We start from the raw sequence: 21,965 nt of genomic DNA on the forward strand, positions 1-21,965 counted from the left end.
GTGTCGGAGGTATGCACTTTTACGCAAAAAAAAGCTGTCTATTTGCCCAAAGCTGAAAAAAGCTGTCTATTTGCCCAAAGCTGAAAAAAGCTGTCTATTTGCCCAAAGCTGAAAAAAAGCTGTCTATTTGCCCAAAGCTGACAGTGTCTCTTTAAACCATCATGTGTAGGTTGTCATTGCAGACTTCTTTCTGAAAGTGCTATTTTCATGGTGGTGGTTGGCGTTTTCTGAATCTAACCTTGGACTAGCAATACAGTGAGTGGTGCAGTTGGAACAGACTCTGAACACCTGATTTGCTTATTTGTTCCAAGGTACTAAAGCCAATGAAATGGCAAGACAGCCGGCAACCGGCATTCTCAAAAGGAGAGTGCAGTGCCCACCTCCATATTTCTCTCAAAACCATGTTTCCTTTAAATGCATAAATTCAAAGGAGGCTTTAGTGAGTATTGTTGACATGGCACGGATATATATTATATAGTATGTGTGTGTGTGTGTATGTATATGTATATATATATATAATTTCATTCAGCAGGGAACAAGAATGTCAGTACCGGTGTCTTGAAGTCCTGTGTTGCAGGCATTTCTGCACCAGAATCCCTACTATGTGACCGTTTCTGCCTTCAAAGGAAATCTGCAGAAAAAGACAAATAGATGTACTGTATCATAAACTAAGAGCATGGCATTTGCTAGTCATGATGGTAATAAAACCTAAGAAAAAAATCAATTAGTATTGCTTGCAACTATACAAATATTGAAAATAATTCTAGTTCTAGGAGCTTGCAGTCTAAGTGAGGGACCCGGCAGAGCACAGGGAATGTGTGCGCAGATCGATGGGCTGCATGATGCTCTGTAATCTTATGCACCAGTTCACTGCTGGTCCCCTCAGCCCTGAGAAGATTAGTGAGCCTCTTTGATCTCGTAACATTGGCAGATGCTTAGCTCTATGTAGGCTGCCAGCTACAGAACAATAAGGGGATGTAGTTGAGCTCAGCGCTTTCTCCTGGGCTTCACGCTGCCAAAAGCTGACAACTATATGGCTCAGACGCCCCCATCTCTGTCTGCATTGGCATTACAATCATTCACAAATACCACCGGCACATCCTGTTTTTTTTTCTGCTCCTGCAATAATGATGAGCCTCTAATATCATCCGGTGCACGCATCCTATGTGCATGCTAATGGTTTTATGACACTGAATTTTTGTCATTGTAATTAGCATGTCTGCTAGGAAACTGGAAAGGTTGCTGGCTCTTCTGCATGGCTGCATCATTTATGTAGACTTCTAATCCGTGAACTAGGCAAGCTCGTCCCTCAGTGAACAGAAAAAAATAAAAATAACCTTTTTTTTTTTTTTCTTTTTGTCTTGACTTGCAGCCTAGAGAGTATTAAAAACTCTAGCCTGAAACCCAGCAGCGTTAACAAGGGGGATCTTTTAAATCAGAATTCATAGGACCAGTGATTGATGGCTAGAAAGAACCTCTAATTTATTTGTGCACATTCACACGCTGATCTTATTTTGCAGCCTCTGTTCAGCTGTGGAGGTCACGTCTGGGCCGGGTGATGTACTCCATGGCAAACTGTCTGCTAATGATGAAGGTACGTGGGCGGCAGCAAACTGCAGAGCTACCGTATATACAGGAGAAGAGTGCCGCGCCAGCTTCTAGAATGCCGTCTGGCAGCACACGCCAGGGATACGCACAAAGGAAACTCTTTCCGTTGGATTTTCTCCTTATATTTGTGTGATGCAATTTGGAAGACAAAAATGAAATCTGCCATATTGTCTGTTGGTTACAGGAGCCTGTACCAGTTTCTACCCCCTCCAACTACCAGCTAAAAGCATCGTGGCTGGCCATAGATATGAGGTGGTATTTAAGAGATCTGACCATCGTGGCTATGAGCATGGTTGAGCATGAATGTTTGATTTGCTGAGCAGGCATCCATGGTGTTGACCTTATCTCAGATGGACAGTTGCAATCAGTGGAGAAAATCTATTCTGGATGATCAGTTTAATCAGTTGACTAGAGGGTGTCTGTAGAGGTCACAAAATGCCCATATGATCATTTCCCTAATGGAACAGTAATTGGCTATGTTGGGTAACAATCATGTCATGTGTTAGGTTGCTTTAATACACCAAAGGAAGCTTTAAAGGCATAGTGACCCTGGTTCATGATACATCCTGACTATGGGTTTGAAATCAAACATGGTTCAAAAAGTAAACATGGCCTTTAAGCTGAGCTACAGACTAATACCTACGTTTGACCTGGTACCAGCCTCTCGTAGTCCCTGTACAGCAAGGCTCAGACTGGGAGGTGGTGATGAAGCACAAGAAACCAATCAATTGTGCTTCAGTGATCATGTGCTAACAAGGACAAGTTAACACCGGGGGGGTTCGGCCGCGCAGATCCGCCGACATGAATGATCCCATACACTGCTATGGGGACAGTTCATGCAACCACGCGGTCTGAACTGCCCGAACTGCTCCCTGCACTATTTTTGCCGCACTGATCAGTGTGGTTTCCATACAGCTTTCAATGGAACCATGCTGATTAGCGCGTTTTTAATTGCGTTTCAGCGCTGAAACATAATTAAAAACTCCCGAAAACCTCCCTTTTGAAATCAGCGCGGTAACCGCACTGATCCGCAAACGCCCTGGTGCGAATGGGCTCTCAGAGGGATAGGCAAGTAAGAGACCATGCCTGTCCCTTTTACTGGCCAGCACTACTGTGCACTGAGAACTTTACAGACCCAGTGATGACAGTCTAATATAATGAACTATATGTGTATGTTTTAATTGTCACCCTAGGCTTAGACCTTGAGTGTTACTGCTTTTGTTTATATTGTAAGTCCGGTTAAAAAAAGACACATGTCCATCAAGTATAAGCAAAACTCAATTTTACACATCTGAGAACATAGAAATGTAGCATTCCTACTATGTCTTTTGGATATTGACCGTGTTGTAAGGATGGCCTTTAAAAATAGGCCATCGGTAGTCATTGCATTAGTTAAATGAGAGACGCGTAGATTTATTAAAGGATTTATTGCTCTTGAAGCTCAGCCTCATAGAATATTAGATGTGCATGCACCTTAGAAGGAGCCTGTCACGATGGCCAGTTCCATTTCTAACTGTTTTTGTCAATCCAAGCTCATCACCTTTCTTTAGCATCTGGTAAGTCACTGACGAGCCTCGGATATGCTTTGCATATGGTTATTCTGGGCCACTAAGTTGAGAAACAAGTATACAGATAAAAGAACTTGAACTTCAAAAACAGCCCATCAGTGGTAATCCCTGTATTTCTGCCTTAATAGGTTCACTTTAAGTCCCATATAGAGTACAAAAACTAAACTGGTCCTAGAAATGAAGAATGTAGCGGTGATGAAAGTAGGTCCACTCCCTTCTCCTCCAGCGTTCTATTTGCCAGTGTTGCCATCTGCCATTGTGATGTGCCAGCATGAATAAGGGGCAGAGCCCAGCACATAACACTGGATGCAAGTGTTTTATTTGGCATAAGAGCAGGGGCGTAACTAGAAATCACAGGGCCCCATAGTAAAATTTTGTATGGGGCCCTGTGATTTCTACTTGCGCCCCTTGCAGAGCCCACATGAGATCTCACACAGCCCAGACTCTCTATGGTGGGCTCTGCAGGGTCTCAGGTGGGCTGGTCACACCCCTGTAACTTTTTAGTTACTGATGCAAGTCCTTTAATATCTGTATCTTTGATTGTCATTGGTTTGTGGAAAAACATGATCAATTGTCTAATAATATTGGACCGGTATTAAACTGGAGAGCCACCACTTTTGAATAGTTGACAAGGTTGTCAATGTATGCTGTTACCATACAACATCTTGTTTGATCTCCATACGTCCAGTTGACATATACAAGGGGTATAATGGCAAATTCTGACGTCGAGCTGCTTTGCTCATTACACCAATATTTAGTCAACGTCATGACAGTCATATGGGGAAATAAACATCTATAAGAATTTTTAGGTTACGCCTTCTTTGCTGCCATCTCCGTAGTTCTCTATCGAGGTCACATACTATATTAGAACTGTCATAAAGGACTTTGTATTCCCTATTTACAGATATTTTAAAATCCCCCCCTCAGTTTCTTTAAAGTCTTTTATGGTGTGTGTATATATAGGTCAGTATTCCCAAATGGTGCTGGTTTCTCTCAACACCGAAACACCATTCAGACTTCTAAACCACTAGACTAGATCTTGCAGACGCTGAGTCAGTCAAAGGATAACATGAGACAAAAAGAAGGCGAGATCCCACCAGGCAAGCGCCTTTTGAAGGCATACACAGGGTTTGTGAATTCTGTTGGCTAGGTTAGGAGAAAATTATCATTACAGAAAGTGTGGATCTTAAGAAAACTTTGCACCAGTGGGAACATTTCTGGATCCATTATTTGGTTGCTTTAAAAAAAAAAGAAGCCTGAATGAAGATGTTGGTTTGAAATACTTCCTTTAAATCTGTGTGGTGTTACTGTACTGATACTTTTATGTCAAAGCCGAACTCTGTGGCTGAAGTTCTGTTTTAAAAGAGGACTATGGCCAAACCTTTTTTGGTGTCAGTTCTCTTTTGGGTCACAGGAGGACAATTGCTAATGTCCTCCTGTGACCCAAAACTCAGCAAATAGCAGGCTAATGCTCGCTATATGCTGACAGCGCAGAGCTGCGCTACAACCGGGAAAGAGCCTGAGAATATTGTCGGGATCCACCTCACTAAGTGATTGACAGCTGGCTCTGCCTCCTTAGAGCCAGAAGTGGCGGTGCCCGCCCGCTCCCCTGTCTGTCCTCCAATGAGCTCTGTAGGAACAGAGAGGGGAGGGGTGAACTGAATGATCAGCGGTGTGTGATCGCTCAGTTCTCGATCTGTAGAGCCGACATGTGACAGCTGCAGTGTTGCACATCAGCTCTAACTATGGGGATGAGTGCATTTCACTCTACCCATAGTTCTCCTTTAATTGTATTTGTAAATAGTTGAAGTCCATCCATTTTTCTGATGGTTTCTAATTTGCCGCTTCTGGTAGGTGTCACAGTTCAGCTGGATTTTGAAGGGTTAATCATTCTTAGACTGCCATTTCTGGTAGGTTTGGCTTAAAGTAATAGGTAATGTTATTTTCTTTAGCCCCTAGTGAAAGCAAAGTAGACCAAAATGTTGTACCGTCACTATGAAAACCTAGTAACTGTGAAATGATCCTACAACACAGTTAAGTTCCAGTTCTGTTTTGTTCTCTGTTGATGGGTTATGTACAGATTCTGAACATTGGATATCCTGGTGGGCTCCTGCTCAGTTGTTTATTTGATAGGAGATGGGTTGGGAATATTTTCTGTGTCACATCCAAACAGTTTTTTCAGAGATCCCAATGCTTCTGAATAGCTGCACTTGGAAGTAGACATTCCGTGTTGTATATTTTTATAGGCAATTTGCTCTGGTTTCCTCTAAGGGAAGAGTGACTCTGGAAGAGCGTGACCGCTTTTCTTATCTCCTCCTTCTGAAGGCAGTCGCATGTACAAGCCACAGCCAATACATGGATTTATCTTTATGGAACAGTCAATAAGCGGAGCCTTTCTATTTTCTAAGTATGTAAACATTGTAGAACTTTATGAGGCCAGGTTCACACTATGGAGATCAGTGACCGCGCGGCAATCGTGCACGAAACCACACGGATGGCTGCGCAGCCACAGAATCACGACCACTGCCGATTGTGCTGGCAGTGCCATTATTTTCTAATGGCAACCCAGGTGCGCTGGTTTCCTGCCGCGATTCCGCCCGTGCAATCTAACACGATCACGGTGTTTCGCAAAAAAAGATACACTTACCTTTTTTCTGTGATTGCCCCGCGGATGTAACCCTATTGAAATCAACAAGGCTGCGCGGCAATCTTTGTGTTCAACAGCACGCGGTCGCACATTCCCGGTACACGCATCCCAGATCACCTAGTTCTGCACCAGCCCTTAATCTGCTGCATCATCTGTTTAAAAAGCGCAGTTACTGATTTCCATTTGTCAAAATTCAAAGTGCAGTGACTTATGTCGCAGAAGAGCTGCAGAATTTGGTGAGACTTGCCTCCCAACACAAAGAAAATGTAAAATTCCATGTCCCTGGGTTCACCCATAACTGAAATATTTTTGGGTGAATTGACCTTCAAAAGTGGGCGTAGTATCAGATGCGGGCGTAGTATCAGATGCGGGCGTAGTATCCGATGCATTTTTTTACGGTCACATAGATCACAGTACTCTCCCTGATAATATCTCCATCTTCTTTTCTCTCTAGAACAGGGGTAGGCAACCTATCTAGCTGTGCTGAAACTACAAATCCCATCATGCTTCTGAGTCTGGGAGTCATGCCTGTGGCTTGCAATGCCTTATGGGATTTGTAGTTTCAGCACAGCTGGAGAGCCAAGGTTGCCTACCATCTTTGTTTAGGCATCACCAGGGTCAGCATGTACTTCCTGGGCTGAGATGCGGGCTCAAATGTAAATCCTGATGCCTGTGCAGTTTTTGGCTGTGACGACGCTCCCTTTAGTCTGTCTCTTCCACCACTGCAGCGATGGTATGTCCTTCAGCGTGCTCACGTGATACTTATAGAAAGTGATAACTTGAGGATGCTGCAGTTCTGCATTGAGTTACAGCAAGTCTTGATGATATACTGTCATACATGTTTTGCTCTTTTCTATGCAGCCAGGGCCATCCCTATAATGAGGCGGCCTGAAGTGGCATCTCAATGGGTCATGTAGGAAAAAGGGGGGGGGTAGATGTGCCCACCGCCCCTTTCCAGCCAGTTCATCCCAGGTTGTTAAGAGCTCTATCTGGTGTCCTGCCCAGCTCACTGATATCACTGGTTGGAAGGAGCTTAACAGGACACTCTGGCTGGCATCCCAGTGACGTCAGTGAGCTGGGTGGGACGCCGGACAGAGACTGAGCCAGAGGTACCATGCGCCACTACCGGTAAATGCACCGCCAGAACCCAACACCAGCCACCCTGGGGGACACCCCTGTGAGCACCATTGTAATACACTGCATGTGGACAGTATGGTCCCTGCCATTAATGCCAATTAAGCAGAAAACCAAAAAACATAGCAGTTAACTGGCTCATTATATGATACATTTCCTACAGTACAAATTGTTGTTGTTCCACTTATATTTAGTTCTTGTGGCTTTGTTTTCCTTTGTTTGTCATCGAACATAGCACAGGGAGAACCTGCTATAATGCGATAGTCAAGGTATGTTTATCTAAAAATGTTTACTGACAAGTTTAGGCCTGTGATGATTTTTTTTGTCTATCTCGGCAAATATAGGATAGAAGGAAGATTGCTCCAATTTTAAGCTGCACTATTTGTTGCCATCTAGAGGTCACTTGTAGTATTTCATGTTTGCGGCGTAAGCATACCTCAATGTTGTTCATCATCACCGAACACAAATGTGCTCATTTAATGCATCAGTGTAGGAAGTGCTTGACTGCACCACAAAAGCTGATTGATTTCATGCATGTAATCTATAATGATTTCCTTGTAGGCTGAAGGGACGACTAGGCGGCTGTATTGTTATAATTTTTACACAAAGTCTTTCCCATTACTTCTCTGTCTTGAGCACAGGATGGGGAGTTCCACGTGTTACACCCCACTATGTACACAGACAAGAGACTACTAGCCAACCTGTACCTGTCATATAGTAATAGATGATCTATTGTTAGGTAGAGAAGTAGGAAAAACAGGAATTGCTTGTGGTCTTTTTGTTCTTTATTTTCAAGCATTATATCTTGCATTGGACCTGTTTAAAGTGGGTCTCCAGGAAATGTGTATATTTATCTTTATTCGGAATTAGGGATGCGCTGATACCGAGTATTTAGGCGAGTACTCATACTCGCCCAAATGCTCCCATACCTTCCCTTGATGCTGAAACTTAGTCAGAGGAACATTTCCTCTGACCAGCAGTGCCATAGGGGAACATGGAGCTAGCTTCCCGTGCGATCAGGAAGCTGGGCGGCAAGTGATGACCCACCTCCCGGCTTACTGATTGGCTGGGAAGCCGACTCGATGCTGATTGGCTGGGAATCGGTTTTCCAGACATTGAATATGGAGCCGGCTTCCCAGGCCAATCAGGAGAGGCGGGAGGCAGGGTCATTACTCGCCGCTCGGCTTCCTGATTGGCCGGGAAGCTGGCTTGATGCTGATTGGCTGGAAAGCAGTTTTCCCGGCCAATCAAGCCGGTCAAACAACGTAGAGCCGGCTTCCTGAGTGGCCAGAAAACTAGCTCTATGCCAGCGGAAGCATTGGTATCGGTACTCGGTATCGGCGAGTACTGAAAGCAAAATATTGGTACTCGGTACAGAAAAACCTGTATTGGTGCATCGCTAGTGGGAATGATTTAAAACCGCTGTTTGTTTTTTTACTGCGGTCCTGTCACTTCTGTCCTCGCTGTTACACCTGTAGCCCAATAGGACACAATCGGCAAAAAAAAACTGAGTATGTTCCACTGTCTCCATTAAAAAGATTAGCCTCACTTCCTGTGCTAGTGGTACAATAGGAAGTCAAGGAAAAATCTGACTAGTTATGATTCTTTCTTATTCCATCTAAAACTGAAATAAAAGGCTCGAGTTCTACCTTCTAAGCTCTTCCCCATCATGTTTGCATGTTATTGCATTGCTAAGAGGTTAGGTTGAGGTAAGTTTAACTGATACAGCAGTAAAGTTAAAACTATGATGATGTATTCGGAGAAAGCAATGAAAGTTTGTTTTTTGTCACTGGCCCTCGACTTAATTTTTCTTTCTTTCATATTTTACCATACCCCATGGTGCTACAGCTGTGGGATAGCCATGAAGAACTTAACTGTGGAACCACCCTTAATACAATTATGAATCCAAATCAAACTTCTCGTCCATTGTTGCCAAGGCTTCTTTTCTGCTATTAGTGATAATGTTCTACATTTTCTCATAATGTAAGGACCATATTAAAAACATGGGTGCACATAAAGCACACGTATTGTTTTATGGTATGCGGACAGGTCTTGATATTATCCTTTCAAATACCCTAAAACTGTATGCATGCGTTAAAGCGAGCTGTACATATCCATAGCCTGGTTATTTGCAGCACCTTTTTCCTGAGGTTGTCTTGTTCTCTTCCATTAACTACTCCCACCCACCACTAAAGGGGGCAAAAGGAAAGGCTAGAGACCAACACTGTAATTGGTAAATAAGCAGTCTGCCATTTGTCTAGAGCTCCCTCTGGTGGTGGGCAGAAGTGATTTACCCCTGTTTTTTTAACAAAACTGAAACCCCTAACAGTTGACTTTTTTGCAGGCTGCAAGGACAAATATAAAAAGTATAATTACTAAAAGCACATGTATCTTATGCTGCCCCTCAACCACTAAAAAAAATGTTAACCTTTTATTAACCTTTTAGCAATTAACCTGCCAAATTAACCTTTAGCAATAAAGCAACCATAAACTACTTTCCCAAAAAGCCTCTGATGCTACTGCCAAGTTATCTTTTCTCCCACTGACCATTAAATTGACACTAAACTCAGGAGCTAAATCTTAAAAATGCCCTATTAACCAAATGTAGCTCATTTGTGCATCACTGAGCTGTAGATCCTCAAAGCATCTCTGAATTGGTGCTGACACTGTTCTTCCTTCTGGAGGGTGGCTACTTTTGTTCCCCATGGTTCCTGTGTGTGTTGTAAAGTAGTCACCGCTCCAAGCTCACGCCTGTGATGGACTACAATCTCAGCACAAATTACTAAACTAAACGTGAGATTGTAATCTAAACGCACTAGACAAAATGAGCGCTTGACCCTTGCAGTGTAGGGATAGCCCCAGTGCAAGAGTACTTTTTTGATTGAGTTCCTCTTTAATGGTTCACATAGCTGGGGACATATCTGGTGTGTCCATTAGGGGTTGATCGATATGGATTTTCTGGTACCGATAGCGATTTATGGGCCACCTTTCAGGCCGATAACCGATATTCTGTTTACATTCAGCTGCACAAGCAGCTGAATGTAAACAGCAGGCAGTCGCCGGACATCGGTCGATTCCGGGTTTTTTTTGTTGTTTTGGTTTGTTTTTCTTTGTACTCTAACAACGGCCGATCAAATTACAAATACAAAGGGGGAAAAAAGCAGGTGAAGCATTAGCTCGTCTGCTGATTCCCTTGCTATGTTTTTTGGGTTGTGGTTTGTTTTTTTTTTCTTCTAATTTTGGCAGCGGCTGCCATCACTGATAAAAAAAATTGGAAGGGGAATGAATAGCTAGGCTGCTATTGGCTATTTAAAATTGCAATAGCAGGCTGGCCCAAAGAAGCACCAACGGCCATTGTCAAAATTCTCGAACAGGGCCGGCAGCTCAATGGATGGCAGCTCCTTCAATCATCTGATCAAGGGATGCCGGCCAGAGAGCGGCATCAACTGTGCAAATTTTGGCTGGTTCCTAAAGAACCATTGTCGGTAATATCGGTCACTTTGATCGATCAATACCAATAATTGAGAAATCTGTGAAAATCGGTCGAACACCCCCCCCCCTAGTGTCCATGGCCTAAATACATTTTGCTGGAAGTTCTCATCTTTCTCATCTTAGAAAGTTGGACAGTATGCTCTAGCCTTGGGCAGAAAACATGGCCATACAGTAAAGGGCTTGGCGGTTAGAATCAGTAGCTGAGCAAGATCTCCTACACACTGAAGAAGGGTTCCCTGTCAATCAACAGATTTGTTATGTTTCATGGTGGGCTTATACTGGTTCCCAGGGTCTTTTGAAACTTATTGGGGGTCTAAAAAAGCATTGCCAGTATATTTGTCTTATTTGTGAACTTCCGCCTTTGCGAGACTTCAGGTACATACTAAAGTCAGATAAGGCGAAGATCTTCTTCTTCTTCTTTTTTTTGTTTTGTTTTTTTTCCCTCCCAATTCACCATTTTCTGCTCTTCCTCTCATCTGAAAGGTGTAAAGATGATTTGAGCTCTGTATTTCCCAGGTGATGGCTCCATTATCTGTGTGCAATCTATGTATCCGGACGAAGTTTGGGAGGTATTTAATTTGTTGAAGATAAAATGTGCCGCTTGCTCCTCTGCTCTTACAATAATTACAAAATGTACCGTATCTCGGAGGGTGCTAATCTCCTTGTATAATAGATCAACATCAGATCTGAGAAACTCAAATGAGAGGATTTATTGAAGATGGGAAATGGGCCGCTTTCTCCTTATCTGAATAACATAAATTGTGCATTCCGGGTAGACATAAGACTTAAAGGGACACAGTCACTGCTTCTTTAATCTCTGTTAATTGTTAAATATATTGTAATATAAAAATGGTGACATTTTATATACATAGTTGTACTGTTGTTTACTGAGGCAAAGTGGAAAGTTAGTTTTTTATTTTATTAATTGGGGAAAATTAGAACCTCTGTCAGGTTTTATAGTGAGAGGAAATCCAAATTTTATAGTTGTCACCAAAATCATTAAATAGGGACACACGTTTCTCTTTGAGAAAGCTGGTTGGATGACCAGTGAAACGTCTTCAAGAAAAAAAAAATACAGCAAGTCCAATTGCCTTAACTTAATTTTTTACAGATTAGTCAGCAGTCGGCTCGGCTTAAATTCTGCTGCTTAAAGGAGAACTATGAGGTGAGTGCTTTTCACTCACCTCATAGTTCTAGCCGACCTGTGACAATGAGACTGTCACAGGTCGGCTCAGTAGATTGGGAGGTGAGCGAACACATACCGGGTTCGCTCACCTCTCGATCCTGTCACGGCTCTCTGCCGTGACAGGGGAGGGGCTGGATTTCCCCCTTCCCGCTCCGATCTGCCAGCGCTGACTGGCGGAACGGACGGGGGAGGGGGCGGGTACAGCTGGCTCTGCCTCTAGATAGGCAGAGCCAGCTGTCACTCACGCAGCTGGGCGGTTCCCGTCGTCTAAGTCGGGATCCGCTCCGGCGTCTCAGTATACCGCGAGCTGTAGCTCGCGGTATATTGAGCTTAGGGTAACAGCAGGACGCTAGTTTGTGTCCTCCCGTTACCCTAAGGAGAACTATGGGGAAAAACACTGACCCCATATTTCTCCTTTTAAGGGCCGGTTTTCACCTAAACATTGTGTCAGTTGCATGCTATTGTGCAATGCATTTGACATCCGTTACAGTATGACAGATGCATTGTGTTGCCATTCCTTTGCATGGCACCCCAACGCACCTCCCAGCTGCAGTGCACTGCAACACGCGGTACCACAATACCATGCAATGCACTGCAGTGGGGGGAAAAAGTGGGAATGCACTACTTTTTTCCAGCAAAATGCACAGATTTGCATTGCAGCGCACCTCAGCCAGGAGGTGCATTAGAGTGCCATTGAAATAAATGGCGATGTTACACACGAGGCACAGTAACACACACTAGCAGGGTTATTCACAAAAGGGTGAAGAGTTTGGAGAAGACAGGAGAAGTGAACAATCTAGGCCAAAATAGCTGATTTGGAAAAATTCTCCAATTCAGCTCACTTTCCAGTTCAGCTATGTTGTCCTAGATAGTTCACTTCTCCTGCCTTCGTCCAAACCCTTCACCTTTTTGCGAATAACCCTGTAGGTGTGTTAATTGCAATGTAATGTACGATTACCACTACGCTTAGGTGTGAATGGGCCCTAAGTCATATAAAATGATTATCTTCTATTAGTCCATCAGATAACCATTGACGCCCTGATATGTTGGCATGATGTCACTGTGGTACAAAATACCAGGAGGCGGACTTTAGGCATTGCTCCCTGAGAAATATAGGCAATTATGTATCACCTAAAAAGAGCTTATCTGGCTCTGGAAGTTTTTATGCAGAGTTAGTTTGGTGTGACCAACACAGATCACAGACTTAGGCCAGGATAGGGAGCAGGCACACCACATTTAGCTGCTGCTTATATCTTTATATAATCAAAAAAACAATTAAAACCGTGTTTATAAAGGAACTAAGCCCAGTGGATTGAGAGGCTAATGAAAGGATACAATCCAAAACGCATCCCTAGCAAACATTCCAAGGCTACTGAACATGTGGCTGAAGGAGTGAGCCGAGAGACCAGTGGCAAGTGAAAGGACTAGCAGGAGCTGAGAAAACCACAGGAGCCCTGAACGTGGGTGCCTGCTCCCTATCCAGCTATAAGTCTGTGTTCTGCGCTGGCCAAACTGAACAAATTTTGCATAAACAATTCCGGAGCCAGATAAGCCATTTTTATTATACTTATGTGAGCACATTACCACTTTTTAACTTGTTTATTAAAAAAATGTTGTACTACACTAAGCCAGTGTGTGGTGATGTCCTCTTTATGTGTTTTTGTGAAGGCTCCTTTAGGACCATTTGCAGCAAGTCACACTATGGACGGCAAGTAACAAAACAGCACTGGGCTTATATTCCTCTTTATCACTGTTTTAATAGTTATTACTGTTACATAGTTACATAGTATTTGAGGTTGAATAAAGACATTAGTTTACAATTAGCAATACATTTGGATTTTTATTGCTTATATGCGTTGTACTAGAGCGCCACTTTGTCAGGTCCTGCATCGTCACTGAGCATTGACTAGTTAGAACAATGGTTCCATGTTTGTGTTTATAATGATAAGAACCTAACTCCTCTTGGTGAATACTTTTTAAATCAGACCTGTCGTGTTCAGTAAACCTAAAGTAAGGTCATAGTTGCAGAGGAGGTACCTTCCAATGCCAAATCTTACCTCTAGATTCCCTAGGTGCTTCCCCACCTACCCAGTCTACCACTGCATCTCTTACAGGATCTGGTGCTAATACTTCTGAAAGATGGTATCTGCATACTGTTACACAAGCACCCTACCTCCTGTATGACTGCAATTGGGTTGCTTAAACACCTAACAATCCATTGGAGGAGACTGGGCGGATATGTTTTAGATGTGTACCACCTACTCAGAAGCACTGACATTTTTGGACGGCTGGAGCGGCATATCATTAAGTCAGTGAAGAAATCGAAGACCTAATTTATTCTTTCTCACTGTTTGCCTGCTGTGAGACTCATGAATATTCTTGCCTTTTGAATAGAAATCCCATTCTTTCCTTGTGGCTGGTTCAGGCACAGCTATTTACTTGACTATTAGGGTCTATTCACACCTGTGTGTGTGTGTGTGTGTGTGTGTGTGTGTGTGTGTGTGTTACCATGCAGGCTAAAATGTGCACACATACAGTAGGTGTGTAAAGCAGGCTCAACGGCGAGTGCCTCCTATGTAACTATGGGCCTAGTTGTCTGTGAAAGTTCTTATTCATCCAGGTCCCAGTATATCTATAAAAATAAATGAAGGCAACTCGACTTGCTGTATTTTTCTTGAAGACGTTTCTCTGGTCATCCACTCTGAATGCAAGTGTCCAGTTGCCTTGACTTATTTTTTTACAGATATATGGGCTCAGTTGACTTTTGTTGCTGATAATCCTTTGATGGCTCAGGACACTAACACATGAGTAATTCTACAAAAATCTATCAGAAATTAACCCCTTCGTGACTGACGACGTACAGTGTACGTCGCCAGCATCGGGGCTGTTTAAACAGACTCCCGGCAGCATTAGTCGGCTTTACAACAAAAGCGATTCTAGCGACTTACCTGTCACCAGATCGCTTCTGTGTCCCGTAGAAGGGGCCGCACCCCCCCGCCGGACACCGCCGCCGTGCTTCCCAGGCTCCGTTGCCCCTCCTACAGGCCCGGGACCGGCTTCGTTGGTGTCCGCGGGGAGCTGGGGAGGAGGTCGATGAACTTCCGTTCATCGATCCCCTCCCTGTTCTATGGGACCGGGAGCAATGCAGATTGCATCACTTCCAGTCCCTGAGCTGTCAGCTCTGGGCTCCTGCAGCCCAGCTATAAGCTATTGAAGTGCGATCTGCACTTCAATAGCTTATTTTCAGTGTAAAGGTGACACTGGAGGTCTTTTGGACCCCCAGCATCACCTTAAAGAGTACCTGTCACCACCATCTGCTATCACATGGGGGGGCTTGTCAGCCCCCCTATGTGATAGCAGTCAAAGTAAAGTTAAAAAAAGATCTTTACTCGTCTATGCCAGTTGCTCTCCATACTCTCCCTGGTATTGGCTAGAAATATAGCCGATTTAAAGCATTTCTAGTTAAAATGAGGTATTGTGGAACTTATACAGGAAACTTGAGGAATCCATGTTGACTTTAAGGTGACGCTAAACTCAGGAGTTAAATCTTAAAAATGCATTCAAGTACCTTAACTAATAACAATACTGGGCTTTATTTGTGTATCACTCGGCTGTAGATCCTCAAATCATCTCTGAATTGGTGCTGACACTGTCCTTCCTTCTGGAGGGTGGCTACTTTTGTTCCCCAAGCTCACTCCCATGAGCTTGGGGAACAAAATCTCAATACAAACTAGTATACTAAACGTGGGATTGTAGTCCATCACAGAAGTGATCTTGGAGTGGTGGCTACTTTACAACACACACAGGGACCATGGGGAACAAAAGTAGCCATCATCCAGAAGGAAGGACAGTGTCAGCACCAATTCAGAGATGATGTGAGGATCTACAGCCGAGTGATATACAAATAAGATACATTATTGATAATAGCTAAGGGACTTGAATGGATTTGTAAGATTTAACTGCTGAGTTTAGTGATAGTTTAAGGTACAGGCTTTTCACTTGGTTGAGCTATCATCTGTAGCCAGCTGAAATATTTTCGTATGAGCATTTGTGCGCAAATGTACCAGTGTATGGCCAGCTTAAGTGATTGGATTGTTATGGACCCTTGTCCAAATGTTCTGGATTTCACTTGGACAAACCAGTGATGGAGGAGTCTTTGAGAGCCCATAACCTCCCCATAGGCATAAATATTATTGCTTGGCTGAGTCTTTGTATTTATGTGACAGTTGTGTGGTGTTACAGTAGAAAGGCATCATGGCACACTCGCAAAACCAGCATGTAAAACAACATGTCTCACCACTAAGGACAATGACAGAGGTTTGGATACACGTCTTCTGCCGAGGATGTGTAAGCCGCACTGCCGCGCCAAGGCACCTCTTATAGTGCGGTCCTAACTCTAAACTATGAGAGTCTCCATCTTGGAGCACATGGGGGCAGAAGATATCAAATTGGGTGCAGGTTTGTCAGGAGGACGCCCAACCTCCTTAAAGGTACAGAAACACACAAGGGATCCCGCACATCCTATTGGCAGCTGAGAAACCCCATGCGTCGCTGCACCAAATCGGTCAAACAAAACAAACGACAAACGCACTCAACAATTTGTCACCAGCTATACAGTAAGGTGCACCGCTCCTGTGGCTTCGAGACAAGCTGGGGCCCCATCAGCGATGCTGCTCGTCTGATGTCGTACTGGCCGGAAGTGACGTCACTTCTAGCCTGTCCGGCGGCAGACGAGGCCACATGTGCAGGTAAGAGGAGCTAGGAGGGAGGGGAGGGATGCAGCCCTGACCAGCCCACCTGAGACCCCTTCAGAGCCCACCATAGACAGTCTCAGATGGGCTGTGCAGCATCTATGGTGGGCTCTGCAGGGTCACTCTCAGGTGGGTCCTGTGTCCAGCGTGTCAATAAGTCTGTGTCCATGGGGGTGGGGGGGGCAGGCCTAAAGCCGTGTAAGGGACCCCAAAATTTCTGACGGCTGCCCTGTGTATGGTCTAGTATCTTGTTTGCTTGGAGGGGTGATTAAGGGCACACAGAGGCAGACTGTCTATAGCCTGTTCTCTGTTTGTGTGTGATTCCTTTATTCATCACTGTCAAGGAAACGTTCAACTGGCAAGGAAATTAATGCTGCTTGTGCTTTGCTGGTGCATATGCCCGATATTGAAGATCAATCCTCCAAAGCTGGCATCTTGGTTTTTGAGTAGATACTGGCTTGTTAGTTCTCTTCTCCATATGCAGCACAATAAGTACGGGGAGGAGCTGTGAACACTAGGGGAAAACTCCCGTCAGTGGAATCCATGGGAGATACAAAAACATTAGTGAGTGATTGAACTCACTAGCATCCACCCATGACCAGAATATTAATTTTGTGTGGACTGACCCTTGAAACACCGGCTGTCAACATAGAAATGCCTTTTCTCAGCAATGATATTGAAATAGAAGTGAACCGTATAACAGACTGGCACCCTGTGAAACCCATCCGTGTGACAATCTGCTCGTTGTTGGGAGAGGGGGAGCAGATCTTGAGTTTTGCTGGAAAGAATGCTTAGGCAGCATCCAGCTTCAGATGTCTGATAGTTAAAGTAAAATAAATAACAATAATAAATTGTGCTCATTCTCCCCCCCTTTTTGCAGGATTACGTTCTGGCGGTGGAAGCCTATCATGCCGTTATAAAGTATTACCCCCAGCAGGAGCCACAGTTGCTGAGCGGTATCGGAAGGATTTTTCTTCAGGTAATTGCAGAACTCGCAACCAGTACAAATTCTCCCATTTAGTTATGTGGTCATTAAATAACGTGAAATATTGCTGTGGAGGAGCCACAGGGGAGCTCATTTGTTCTGGTGCTCATCCTGTAAATCGGACATTACAATTATTAGCTAATGATTAGTAGGCTAAGGAGCCTGTCTGGGAATGATGCGCCGATGCCAGATTCTTTACAGGTACAGAGCAGAAACTGGTGAGATCTCCCACTGGACAGAGGAGGGGGGCTCTGTGCTGTGTTACAGAAAGATGTAAGCTCCAGGCTTATGAAACTCCTCTATAATCCCCTTGTCAGAGTTACTCCAGTCTCTTACACAGCCTGGCATATCAGTCCTGACAGGTGTCCACAATCTCTTGTATTACTGTGGCAATGCTATGGGCCCGCAGCTGACTGTGACCTTCCTGGCTTCAGCGGGCCATACAAGGCCACAATCTACATTCTTGTCTTATGTGCTGCATTCCCAGGAGGATACTGCCGGTGCCATGTGCAGAGTCTGGCCTGGAATGCACAATGCGGAGCCATTTATGAACAGAGAACTTGGTGGTCTGTAAGATTCTGTTTGATATGTTTGTGAATGTGATCAGTTGTAAACAATCACATAAATGTCTTTTATAGAACAGCAGAGTAAAAAAAAAAAAAAAAAAAGTGCAAAATAAATTTTTTTAAAAAAACGAGAAAAAAAAAAAAAAAAAAAAAAGTGCATAAAAACTTAATCTCCAGTAAGAAATGAATGTGCCCTTTTTTTTTTTTCTTTCAGCAGCACATAGTGGAATCAGACCCAAGCTTTCACACATAAGCTCTAACACACGAGCTCTCAGTAATAAATATGTTTCTTTTATTATTTATTCTTTTAGCAGCACATTGTAGAGCCTGTCACTATTTCTCACACGCACTCTCACCTGCGCTCTCAGTAATAAAGATGTCTGTTTTACTTATTTTTTGTTTCTTTTAGCTGCACATAGTAGTTTAGACACATGTTCTCACACACGCGCTCTCAGTAATAAATATGCCTCTTTTTCTTTTAGCAGCACATAGCAAAGTCAGACCCAAGCTCTCACACACGAGCTCTCCATAATAAAGATGTCTGTTTTTTTAAAATTTATTTTAGCACTGTATAGTTGAGCCCGACATGAGCACTTGCACACGGACTCTCAGATGTGACTTTTTATTTTACTTTTTTTCATTTAGCAGCACATTCAAGAGAAGGACCTGAACTCTCACACACAAGCTCTCAGTAATTACGTTTCCTCTTTTTTTTTCCTTTAGCAGCACATAGTAAAGATGGACCCGAGCTCTTGCACACGAGCTATCACACACGAGCTCTCAGTAATAAAGATGTTTCTTTTGTTTTGTTTAATAGCAGTGCATAGTAGTGTTGGACACAAGCTCTCGGTAATAAATAGATAAATAAAAAAGATCAATCTTTATCTATTTTAGTGGCATATAGCTGAGTCGGACATGAGCTCTTACACACAGACTCTTAGTGATAAAGATGCATCTTTTTTTACTTTCTTTTGGCTGCACATTTAAGAGAAGTACCCGAGCTCTCACACACAAGCTCTCAGTAATTAAGATGCCTCTTTTTTACTACTAATTTTTTTTTTCTTTAGCGTCACATAGTAAAGTCTGACCCGAGTTCTCGCACTTGAGCTGTCACACATATGCCATCAGTAATGATGTCTCCTTTTTTTTTTCTCATAGCAATACATAGTAGTGTTGGACCCAAGCTCTCACACATCAGCTGTCACACATCAGCTGTCACACATCAGCTGTCACACATCAGCTGTCACACATCAGCTGTCACACATCAGCTCTCACACATCAGCTCTCACACATCAGCTCTCTCACTTGAGCTCTTCTATGGTCAAAGACTCCCCACTGCACACTGCTCTAATCAATATCCCCATCACGCCTTGAGTTGAAGTATTGATTAGGAGGGGGAGCCATGTTGGAGAGCTAGGCTTCATCTTGCATGTAAGAGTGTCAGTCAGACTCTTGTAGTGCTGCCAGCACAGGGTTTGTTTTGCTCTTGCTGCAGCACCAAGCAGATAGAAGCAAAAATGAACAAAGAAGCATATTCATTACTGTATATGGAGCCTGAAATGAAGATGGTTCAGTTGGACTTAAGTACAAAGTGTACCTCTCTCAGCAGCCTATTAGAATTAATCTTGTACTTGTCTGGTACCAGTAAAGTGAATTACTGTATATTGCTATGAGTTATTCACTTGGCTCTTAGTACTTTGCTCTTTGCATTATTGACTGAATAAGACTCTTAGGGGTGTAGTCATAAACAATTGGCAGAGCCAATCTCGCTGTGCAATTGAATGTACGTTCGTTCTGTCCAGATTTAGGCAAAAAAACCGAATGTTAGCAGCATTTTTTTTTTCAAGGTTGAATGTAATATCAGCCAAATACTGCATTATGGGCACTAGATGGAGCTTGAGGAGCATAGAAAAGAAGCATGCTTTAAATGAGTGTCAAAAAGGTGTTTACATTTCTTATCTCTATACTTGCTTTAGCGAAGTGGCATCACATTTTAAGCCTTACAATGGCAGCCAGGGAACTAGCATTCTCAAAACGTGGAAGGGGAGGGGTCAGCAATGGCAGGTTCCTGTAATATAAGATGGCCTTTAAAGGGAAATTCTCCAATTAAAAAATAAAATAAATAAATAACAAAGGCGCACCTCTTTATATTTTTTTTTTGTATTGGAACCAGTAAAGCCTTGTAACCGTGATCAGTGGATAGGGGGTGCCCTGGTTTTGCAGACTCCTTCCTCCCATCAGTGTCCGTACCTCTATACAGACTTTCAGTTACATGTACAGGAGGAAGTGTCAGTGGACTACAAGTGCGGTGATGTCACCTCAGCCGTGGTGGCAGATAGACTTGTCGTTTCTCCAGGCACAGATGCTGTCAATGTATGATGTGGTTGTATGGGCAGAGCTATGTACAGCCGAGCCAAAATTAAAAAATGTTAACAAGCCTGCAGAGAGAAGATCCCTGCAATTCAGGTAAGTGGGTGGGGGCGCAGGGGGTTGCTAATTACACGTGGAACATGGTCAAAAAGGTAATCTTAGCCTTTAAAGCAGAACTCTGGGCACAAATTTTAACCCCTAGAGTGGTGTTACCCCCACACTGAAAGAGTTGACTGCTCGTTTTTGTCTAGGCTAAAGCTTAGGTCCAGTTTGTCTCCTCTTCCGCAATGATGGTATGTTCCTTGGCGTCCTTACCACCTATACATTGTGTATAGAACATGATGACTCGGGGACCTTGGGCCGCTGCAGGGGAAGGAGAGAGAGGCTCCAGGGACCGGTTTAAGTGCAAGCCGGCTCCAAGGATCTTTTTTTTTTTTTTTTTTCACCTCCTAGACCAAAAGGAGCATTTGACTCTTGCAGTGCGGGGGTAGCCCCACTGCAAGTATTAATCAAATGTATGCCGGAGTTCTTCTTTAAATTACCTTTTAAAGTCAGCAGATCTCTTTCTTCTGAGATCTGAGTGATATTATGCACACCTGAGGTTCTGCATTTTGTTACACACTTTCAAGGCTCGTGTCTCATGACATCACAGGTGCCCTCTGTTATAACTGGACATATTTTGCACTGTTCTCCAGAAATGGCACATTTTTTTTCACCCCCCTCCCCAATGTAGGTGCCAGGTTGTCTTTAATCTGTCAGTCATATGAAACAGATGAAGACACAATGTGCAATCTGTTCTTGCGGCCTGGTTCAGCCAGATAAGATTGTGAGATGTGTGTGCTGACAAGTCCTGCCATGTAATAGATACATTGTCGGTTGTGGCAGGCAATGCTTGCTGTCACATCGAGTGCTATCAGACCAAACGTGATCAAATGGATAGATCTCTGCAAGATTTTCTTTTTACACTACAAATACAATCTGCTTGTTTTTTGTCTGTATATTCTCTGAGTGTAACTAGGGCATATCTTTTACTCATCTGATGATATCAGTTGCTTTTAAACTGAGCATTTTGTACTGATGGCGTTTGAAGCTCAACTCCAGACAAAACATACGCTTTATGTAGGGATGAATTCATTAAAAAAAACATTAAATATATGTTTACATGTAAGTGTAAATACTTCCATTTTACTTTTATATAAGTATTTTGTAATCCTGTACAACAAAGCTCAGACTGAGAGAGGGAGGTTCAGGACTGAGAGTCAGGTGTGCTGCAGTGCATACGTACTAACAAGTAACATGTCGATGGGAGAATAGAGCAGAGTGCCCGAGAGATGAGTTCATTAGTGTGCTGCTTCTCCTTTAGCACCCGTTCACACTATCCAGTGCGTTCATTGCACAGTCCCGTAATATGATTGCACTGGATCGCATAAACAAAGCTTCCCCGCATTCCGGGGTGGGAGGGGGCGTGGTGGTGCCGTTCATGTCAATGTCAGCGCACACGCACCGCCCGCCCGCAACGGAACGTGTAGTACCGCAATGCCCTGCATTCCAGTCGTGCACTATTTTTTTGGTGATCGCATCGCAAACATGGCACAGGACTGTACAAAGAACGCACTGGATAGTGTGAACGGGCCCTTACTGTCCATTGACAGGTTGGG

The 21,965-nt window shown here is 43.6% G+C and overlaps 1 protein-coding gene across 1 annotated transcript in view; it reads left to right on the top strand.

Annotated features, from left to right (window-relative positions):
* TRAPPC12 (trafficking protein particle complex 12) overlaps nt 1-21,965 on the top strand; it is a gene marked incomplete at its 5' end in the record, with an annotated part of 102,482 nt that overhangs the window by 63,843 nt on the left and 16,674 nt on the right. The window contains 2 exons of the mRNA XM_018560499.1: nt 1,521-1,594; nt 17,267-17,365. Of these exons, the coding sequence (XP_018416001.1) occupies nt 1,521-1,594; nt 17,267-17,365 (173 nt within the window). The remainder of the gene's footprint in view (nt 1-1,520; nt 1,595-17,266; nt 17,366-21,965) is intronic.

Source organism: Nanorana parkeri, unplaced genomic scaffold (assembly GCF_000935625.1).
Source record: "Nanorana parkeri isolate BGI_ZX_2015 unplaced genomic scaffold, ASM93562v1 scaffold460, whole genome shotgun sequence".
Classification (NCBI taxonomy): Eukaryota; Metazoa; Chordata; class Amphibia; order Anura; family Dicroglossidae; genus Nanorana; species Nanorana parkeri.